Raw genomic sequence first — 8,298 nt, 5'->3', positions numbered from 1 at the left:
GACAAGGTGAAAAGGAGAAAGAGGAAAGGAAAAAGGGATATAAGAGAGAAGGAAAATACAACAGGAAAATTATAAAAAGTCTGGTGAATGAAACATTCTCTTACAGATTTTCTTGAGGTTTTGGCAGGGGGTGCAAGCATGATTTTTAGAAAGTCATGCTGGAGAAGGCATTTGGGGTCTAATCACTTTAAATTGTAAGTTTGCGAGGGCTCTTTGCCATATTCTGGTTAGTTTCAACAGCAACTTCAGCTGAAATCAGGTCTTCCCCATTGTATTTTCCACCTTAGCTTGACCCTGAGGAACAGAATCTGCATCCTCCTTACAAATAGCCTGAACCTTGGTGTCACAGAGCCGTGCCCAAGAAGTGCTGGGCTTCCAGAAACTGGGGAGGAGGTATTTGAAGCAGGTGGTTTGGCTGGATGCTGCCACCGGCTTCTGCTGAGGACACCTGGACTCCTAAGCTGTGCTGTCTCATGCATTCAGTCACCTTCTCGTGCCATACATAGGCAGGGTGAATGCCATCCCTGAGTGGAGAGCCTGGAACAAATTTCCTGGGAACAGGTAAAGAGGAGAGGTCTTTCAGGGCTTCCCAGGTCAGGTTGATTGCACTGTGATGCTGGGTTGCTGCCCACCCCTCGATACCAGAGCTGAGGGAGATTTCAGGTCACTGATTGTCTAGAAAACCTATGTGATACCTGGGTCTTATCATGGTGCTCTGCCCAGGGACAAACTGTTCCAGCAGAGGGAGATCATAAGGGACAATGCTTTGCTTTTTCAGCTGGAAATTGTTGCTTGGGTTACTTGCCCTTTCCTCTGTGTCCCACATCCATCTTCAAATGACCACATCTCAACTTTACTTTTCTTTCCAATCTCCTCACCCTGTGTTTCTACCCAAGACAAATGACCATAAGTCACTTGGCTATCCTTCAAGGAACAGAAAAGTCCTACAGGGGCTGGGTCTCGTTCTTCTTCCTCCTGCAGAGGTGACTTGGACTGGAGGATGGACAAGCAAAGCCCTGAGGCTGTGTTCAGAGCTAGTCCTGAGGTCAGTGAAATGCTATAGCTCTTACCCAGGTGGGTTATAATATGAAGGCAAAAACAATTTGAGCCCAGCCAGGAAATAGCTGTGCAAGGGAATCTGAGGTGTCCTACCATCTTGTCACAGTGCCTTCTCCTCTCTGCTTTAGGAAGAGCTGTACTTGTTGCTCAAGCGGGAGCTGCTCCGGTCCAGTCCAAGCTCCTGCCCATTGGCTTTCCACTTCCCCACAGAGCCCTTCTCATCTGTCGGTGTGATGCTCAGAGCAGGTCTCTGGCACCAGCAGCACAGGCAGGACTGCAAGGAGACAAAGAGGGTCGAAGCATGAATGTTATGTACGTGGGATATGAGGGAAACATTCTTGGCAGATGAACCTGCACGATGCCAGGTTGTGCACTGAGCTGAACTCTCCTACTGATTTGATGGGAATAGGTTTGTCAAGATAGGGCTGGTGTGGCTTGGAAATGAAGGTAGCAAAGCCTCAGGGATTTTTTGCAGTTGTCCTTGAAGGACAGAAAATAGGTGGGCTCAATTCCTTGCCGTAGCAGCTGGGAGGTGGTTTTCATCTCAGTCCCATCCTTTTTTAGCGCTTCCCTCCTTCATAAATGTCTCTCTGAGGAGATTGGGCTCGAAGTTCATAGCAGCCCCACTTCCTGATTTAAAGGCACGTGGAGTTGCTTCTGATTCAGAATGACAGGGACTTCTCTGGAGCTTGTCACAGGCCTTGCTCTGGGAAAAGTCTCCCCGTAGCAAGGCAGGAAGCTCTATTGTGTTTGAAGCTGGGAAGAGAGGGTGAACATTTGGGAAGAGGGTTACAGTGAGCAAATATGGGCATCCTGTGGGCCCATTGCCAGGCCCCACAAGTACCTGATGTCTGTCTTTCCCCTCATCCAAAGTCTGTGGCAATGGAGGTACTATCCCTACCTGGAAGCAGTTCTTGAATTTTCGGCTGACAAAGTAGAGAGCCACAGGGTTGATGCAGGAGTTGAGAGAGGCCATGTTGATCCCAAAGTAATCCATGACGAGGAGGAAACTGCCAAGAGGAGAGAGAAGGGGCTGGTAGCTTGCTGAGTGGACAGCTAAAGGACTTTCCAAACTTCCAAATGTTTCTCTGCCCGGAGGCATCTTTAACTCATAAATAGTGCTCTCCATGTGATCCCCACTTCCTTTCTCTGTGCCTGCCTCCAGAGCAATGCCATCTAGCATAGGGGTAGGAGGGTGTCTGAAAGGCAGTTCCCTCAGCCTGCTGTGAGCCCAGTGAACCTCTGCAGGTGCGCATTGGGGCTTATGGCACAGTGCCCTCCTGCTGTTGCTCTTACCTGAGCAGTTCACATCTGTTGGGGTCTGTCTGATCATAGATGGTCTTTTTGAGGATGCGGCTGAGGTGGAGCGGCAGCCAGCAGAGCGCAAAGATCACCACCAGGCAGAAGACAGTCTTGGCCACCTCCCGACGCTGCAAGGAGAGGGTGGGCAGGGGAGAAGGTATTGAGTGGTTGAGTGTATGGGGCAAAGCACACTCTCCTCGTGCTGACCAATGGCCTTTCATGTCCTTTCTATAACCTGAGGAGGGCTGGGTACCCTTTTGAGTCCAAAGCACGGCCTACCGGTCCCAGTTCCTACATCATGAGGATGGCTTGTGAGATCCAGGCTGCAGAAAGCAGTAAGGTAGCAGTAATGCAATGTAGACCAGCGTAAAGTTTCCTTCTCCCCATCCTACTATCACTTCTATTCACTTTGCTGAGGTGGCCTCATCTATCTGTTCTTCCTGCTGTGTTATTGGAGTAACCAGCAGCTCACCAAGGTATGGGAGAGAGCAAAGATATAAATGACCATGAGAATTGAAAAGCAAACTGGTCTGGGGTCACAATGCTGGTGGTTTGGGTTGCCTCTGAGGTGGAAGATTGTAAAGGTGAGAGCCCTTCTCCCTGTTTAATCCATGCATCTGCATCTACCTGTCAAGAAGCCACTGACTGCTGTGAAACTATGTAGTGTATAAGAACTCACGTATGTTCTCCCATTCTACATCATTGCCTTTTATTTTGGGAAACAAGGTTTCTGCCCTCCTGGTTTTCTTACCCGTTTCATGTGGTCATTCAGAGCGATTCTCATGCCATTTCTCTTGCTCAGCATTTCACATGACATGAGGCTGTAGAAGATGCCAGTGCATACCAAGGGGAGGCAGAAGTAGAAGCCGAAAAGCCACCAGTCCTTCACGTCACGATAGAACTGTATGCAAAACACAGAGGAACTGGAAACAGGGAAGAAGGAAGGTAGCTGATGCATTGGTCCCTGACACCATTGGTGTCACTTATCAGACCACTCTGACACTTCCGATGTTTGAAAGTGTAACAGCCCCTGGGCTAAGTGTACATGGGATCATCATCACACCAGGGCTTAACCCAAAGAGAGGAAGTCTGGTTTACACCTGGCTGCTGATCTAACACTTTTGTACAAGAAATGGTTGCAAGGTGCTTATTTAGGCAGACTTGGGGTGAAAGGGCAAGTTGTGATGCTTTACAAAGGCCTTCATCTCCTTGCTCACCCTTAGCTGGACTTGTGCAGTCTGGTTGTGGAGATGCTACTTGGCCTGTTTTGACAGTCTAGCAGCTTCTTGAAGCTTCACCAAGATTGGTCATGACATTCTGAGGTGGGCAGTGAGGATGCAACATAGCTAAAAGACCTTCTGCCTGTTTCCAGGCCTCACATCAAAGCAACTCTACCTCAAGTTGGTACTTTCTGCTTTGTCTAATCTCTCCCCACATTCTCCCTGTTGGCTGGAAGTCATATATAGTGCATCTAACCCTCTAATCAAGGAGAAAGGAAGCCCTGTTTGCCTTTGTCTTTGTCTTCCTTGCACTGCAGCTGGGATGGGTCAGAGTACATACCATCATGAAGCTGGATTTCTGTTCGGAGGCAAGCATGCACACCCACAGGTCTTGGTCCCAGTAGTTGATCTCTACCATGTCAAAGGCTATGGCTTCAGGGACTGCAAGCACAATGGCCACTGCCCAGATCAGCGTCACCTCCACCGCCTTCCACATGGGGATTCCTATGCCCTGGATCCGACTCCAGGAGGCCACTGCTCGATACCTGCCCAGTGTATAGGGGTACAAGTGTGGAGAGGAGTCAGAAAAGCCACTATCAGAAAGAAGCTAGGAAGGTGAGTATTAGAATTGTCCCCAGAGTCCCTTTCCTTCCCTCCTTCCTTCACCATTGCTTTGCCTTCTCCTTCAGTGGAATGGGAAGGATCTGCAACAGGGCCTCAAGAGATAAATGTGAAGTGAGCTGACCTTGGCCAGTATGTCTACCTCCTGGTGGCAGAGGTGCCATCCTTCCCCACCAGCCTTGCAGTTATTCCTGCATTTTATGCTCCTCATATCAACCTTTTCCAGCAGGACTTACACTTCTTTGTCACAGAGAATAGATGGTTCCTGTTGGATTTCAACTCTACATAAAGCTCCCTCTCCCCTTCTCTGAATTTGGCCTGGAACCAAGTCACTCTACAGTCTTCTAATTGCAGGCAACAGAAGAATATACTGTGGTTAAATATGGGCCAGGCTGGGCAGGGCACCTGTGGAAGTTGTTTCTCACCTGTCGATGCTGAGAGCACAAAGGCTGAGGACCGTGATGCCCACTGAAGCCTTCTGGATGAAGGGGACCAGCTTGCACACCTGCACACCGAAGGGCCAGTCCTTTGCCAAGAGCTGGGGAAGAATCTCAGGGTTAACAGACTGCTACGGGAAGGTATGCCTGGCTTCCCATAATAGCAGGTGGTTACCCACAAGGTGCAAGAAGCCCACAAAGAGCAGCTGAAAGCACTCTGAGGTTACCTCCACTGGGATGGCATGGTGTGTGCTCTCCGGTGCTTTGGGTTGTGTTGGGAACCACTTGTTTCCCCAAGGGCTCATTGTGAGATGAGCTTACACACACATGGAGAGATGGCTTGGACACCAAGAATCCTGAAAGTTGCAAAGGGCTTTGGGATGCTTTCAGAAGGGAAGTGGATATCGTTCTCTGAAATAGCCAAAATCCAGCAAGGACAGCTTCTTTGAGATAGCTTTCACAGCCATGTAGACTTATGTGCTGCTCCCTATACTCACCCCTTCTACCACTTTTAGATTCCATAGTGCAAATTCTCCTCAAAACTCTTCTCACCTTCTCTGGAATTAGATCTGGTGTTCCCTTTAAAGCCAGTACCTACTTGTGGCCCTAAGCTCAACTGAGGCAAGCAGAGGGTATCATTGAGGCAATATGAGACAGGAGAAACGGAGCTCTGAGAGATGGCCGAGTGTGTCTTGAGGGCAAAAGCTTGTGTTAGCATGGGCTATCCTGTGGATGAAGCCTTTGGTATAAGCCTTGAACTCTGTACAGCCCTCACTGCCGTCAGTACTTACCTGACCAGGACATAGAACTGGGTATTCAGCCTGTGACAGGCTCATCTGCCAGCTTCCTTCTGTAAGGTTGTTCCTACAGTCTCCGTCTGGTCCCACAAAGCCCTTTTTTACGATATGTAGGACCTTAGGACATACAGACTTGTGAAATAGGACAGAACCAGGCAAGCATACCAAAGAGGAGGGCTGTCAGACCTAGGTACCCACAGTCCAGTTGTATGAGTGCATCTGAGCTCCAAGTCCTTCACCTGCAGCCCTTCTGGACCCTTCCTATAATCCTCTTACTCCACACCACCAAAACCTATCCAGTATGGTAGACAAGGAGTAATTGCATGTCTCATACAGTACAGCTCCTTTGATTGGGGCCTCAGGACTCCATCCAACATCTGCCAAACCCTCTCTACCCTGTTTACAATACAGCTCTGTTCAGTGTTCCTGGATGAGTCTTTGTATTTAACTAGATGTAGTCACTTGGCATTCACAAACAAGTCACTCTTTTCCTTGCAATTTTAAATAACATTTAAAAGACCTGGATATGTGTGTGTGTATAGAACACATCAGTAGCTGGGAACAGCTCTGCTTTCCCAGAAACCTACTGTGAGCTTTGTGCCTATTTATTTTTCCCTTCTCCTTTGGAAAGCATGATCACCCTCCCCTAATCCTTGCCAAAAATGGAGTCTGTGATATAGAGCAGAAGATAGGAGATAGCAGGGCACGAAGGCAGGTGGTAGCAGATACCATCCTGCTCCAGTACTCCTGTTACACAGAGCCTACCTTATAGACATTGATGGGCAGAGCAATGAGGATGTAGAGAAGGTCTCCAAGTGCCAAGCTAGCAATGAGAACATTCGGCCCATTCCTCATGCACTTGTTCTTGTATATGATCCTCAGGAGTGTGGAGTTCCCAATGATCCCTACTATGAAGATGGTGCAGGACACGATGGTGTTGATATACTTGAAGATGTGCCTGATATCTGCAGGCTTCACACAGACAGGCAGCAGGGGTGGCTCCGACCCGCTGCTCTTGGGGAGACTTTCTGAGTAGTTGGGTGCCTTGGCATCCTTGAACAGGCTGGGCTGCAGCAGGCTGTAAGCCTGCTCCTGGCTGAGTGCCTTGAAGGGAATGGAGCTTGCCTGGAAAGCCTCTGGGGTCTGGCCATGTGCCCCAGAGAAGAGGCAAGTCAGGAGGATGGCCAGAGTAGTGGGAGCTGAGATTCTCACCGTTGAGGACCGAAGGACAAAGCTGGCTGCAGAATGCAGGACTTTTGGGATGTCTTTGTTTGGGTCTTGGTCTGATCTGAAGATGGAGAAAGGGACAAGGGAGAGAGGTGGGTTAGCAGAGGAAGGGGCCTGATAGTGTTTAAGAAGATGGCAGAGAGGTATTTTGTCTGCAGTCAGTGGAGGAAAAGTAGTTTTGGGGCACCTGCTCCACACACCTGCACAGCAGGATGATTCTGCAAACCCTGCATCATCCACAGAAACAAAGCAGCTTTTCTCCTGCTTCACGCCATGGGAAGAGTGGAGCAACATGAACATCAGCACATCCCGTATGCCATCTTTCATTGCAAAGAGACAAAACTCAGCACAGTATCCTGAGAACTGTGCTGGGAAAATACCATGAGGCTTTTTCCAGAAATGCTCTATTGATACCTGACATCTTATTCCAATTTATGTGCAAGCAGAGCAACTCCTCCTTCCCCATCCTTAATCGCTGTTAATTGAACCACTTCCTTTCCAAATCCACCATGCTGTTCCACTCAATACCCGGGGACATAAATCTCCCTGTGTTGTTTGCAGTGCTGACTGCTGAGCACAGTAAAAGGTCTCTCAAGCTGACCAAGCCTGCAGCACTGCTAATAAATATCACCGGATTGGGTTCTGTTTTGCACATCTCAGCCAGCATTCTCAGGTAGGGCTGGTTGAGCAGCAAATCGCATTCAGCTTCGGGACAGCTGAGGATGCTGCAGAACTGTACTGGTATGAATATGGGGGAGGGGCTTCAGCACTGTGTGTACAGTGTGGGACCATGCTGTTCCTCTCTGGGAAGCCAACCCCAAGAGCCACCAGGTGTAGCCACAGTTCCTCCAGGTACAGCTGCCTTGTGTGTCAGCTCTGCAGGAACACTTGTGCCTTCCTGCTTGTTTGGGAGTCTCCAAGCATGATTGGTAAGAAGTTGGATGTTTTCCCAACAAACCAGCCTAATCTGACCTACCCTTTCCTCAGTTTCATCCTGCTGCTTCTGCCAGGAAATCTCTCTGACCCTTCAGCCAGGTTCTTAGTGAATTAAGCTGCAAACAGGCAACGTTAGTAGGAAACCTGACATTTATTCTCAGTTACATGTCAAACAGAGGCAATAAAATAACCACAGGCTTCAATCACAGTTCAGACCTCATGAACTCAAGAGATGAGTTTTCAGTTCTGTTAAAACAACTACTTTTTAAAGATGTTTTCTTTCTAGTTTGACCCTTACATTGTGATGGCACCTTAGATACAGTTTTAGCGCAGGAGAGTTTAAGATCCCATTCCTTTCTTTCCAGCTCACTGTCAGCATGCTTCTATCTGCTGAAATATTCATGCCTGGTGCATAGCAATTCTGCGTGCTCACCATGCCTTTTATCTCTGCAGGCTCAAGCAGCTTTGCAAACTTATCTTGCAGATAAGCCACATCAATATGAGCCAGAATGGCCACCATGAAGTTACCTGCCCATGTCTGACTGTGGGGAAAAAAATAAAAATAAAAAAGCCTCTCCATGTGATGGTTAGGAGTTGACCCATATCTGTTCTGAGAGCACCCAGCTTACATGGGCATCCCAGCACTGAGAAATACCTGCAAGTGTATCCTGCTACTCCTATGCACAAAGGAATATGCAC

At 48.6% G+C, this 8,298-nt stretch overlaps 1 protein-coding gene across 1 annotated transcript; it reads right to left on the bottom strand.

Moving 5' to 3' along the window:
- Positions 1-126: 126 nt before the first annotated feature.
- Positions 127-7,671, bottom strand: LOC125699786 (endothelin receptor type B-like). The gene is made up of 9 exons (XM_048959680.1): positions 7,640-7,671; positions 6,202-6,724; positions 4,628-4,740; positions 3,922-4,126; positions 3,113-3,262; positions 2,356-2,489; positions 1,961-2,069; positions 1,153-1,333; positions 127-551 (listed from the first exon to the last, which is right to left on the bottom strand). The coding sequence occupies exons 1-8, from the start codon at positions 7,654-7,656 to the stop codon at positions 1,184-1,186; spliced, it is 1,401 nt and encodes a 466-aa protein (XP_048815637.1). The 5' UTR covers positions 7,657-7,671; the 3' UTR covers positions 127-551; positions 1,153-1,183.
- Between the last annotated feature and the right edge of the window lie 627 nt (positions 7,672-8,298).

This window comes from Lagopus muta, chromosome 13 (assembly GCF_023343835.1).
Source record: "Lagopus muta isolate bLagMut1 chromosome 13, bLagMut1 primary, whole genome shotgun sequence".
NCBI classification, from domain to species: Eukaryota; Metazoa; Chordata; class Aves; order Galliformes; family Phasianidae; genus Lagopus; species Lagopus muta.
The sequence above is the reverse complement of the archived record's forward strand: the minus strand, read 5'-3'. Positions and strand labels throughout refer to the sequence as shown.

Excerpts from the sequence above, each read along its gene's own strand:
- LOC125699786 (XM_048959680.1), bottom strand. Across the intron at positions 4,127-4,627 it reads TGTGCTCTCAGCATCGACAG|GTATCGAGCAGTGGCCTCCT; the intron begins GTGAGAAACAAC and ends TACACTGGGCAG. Across the intron at positions 3,263-3,921 it reads AGAAATCCAGCTTCATGATG|TTCTATCGTGACGTGAAGGA; the intron begins GTATGTACTCTG and ends TTTTGCATACAG.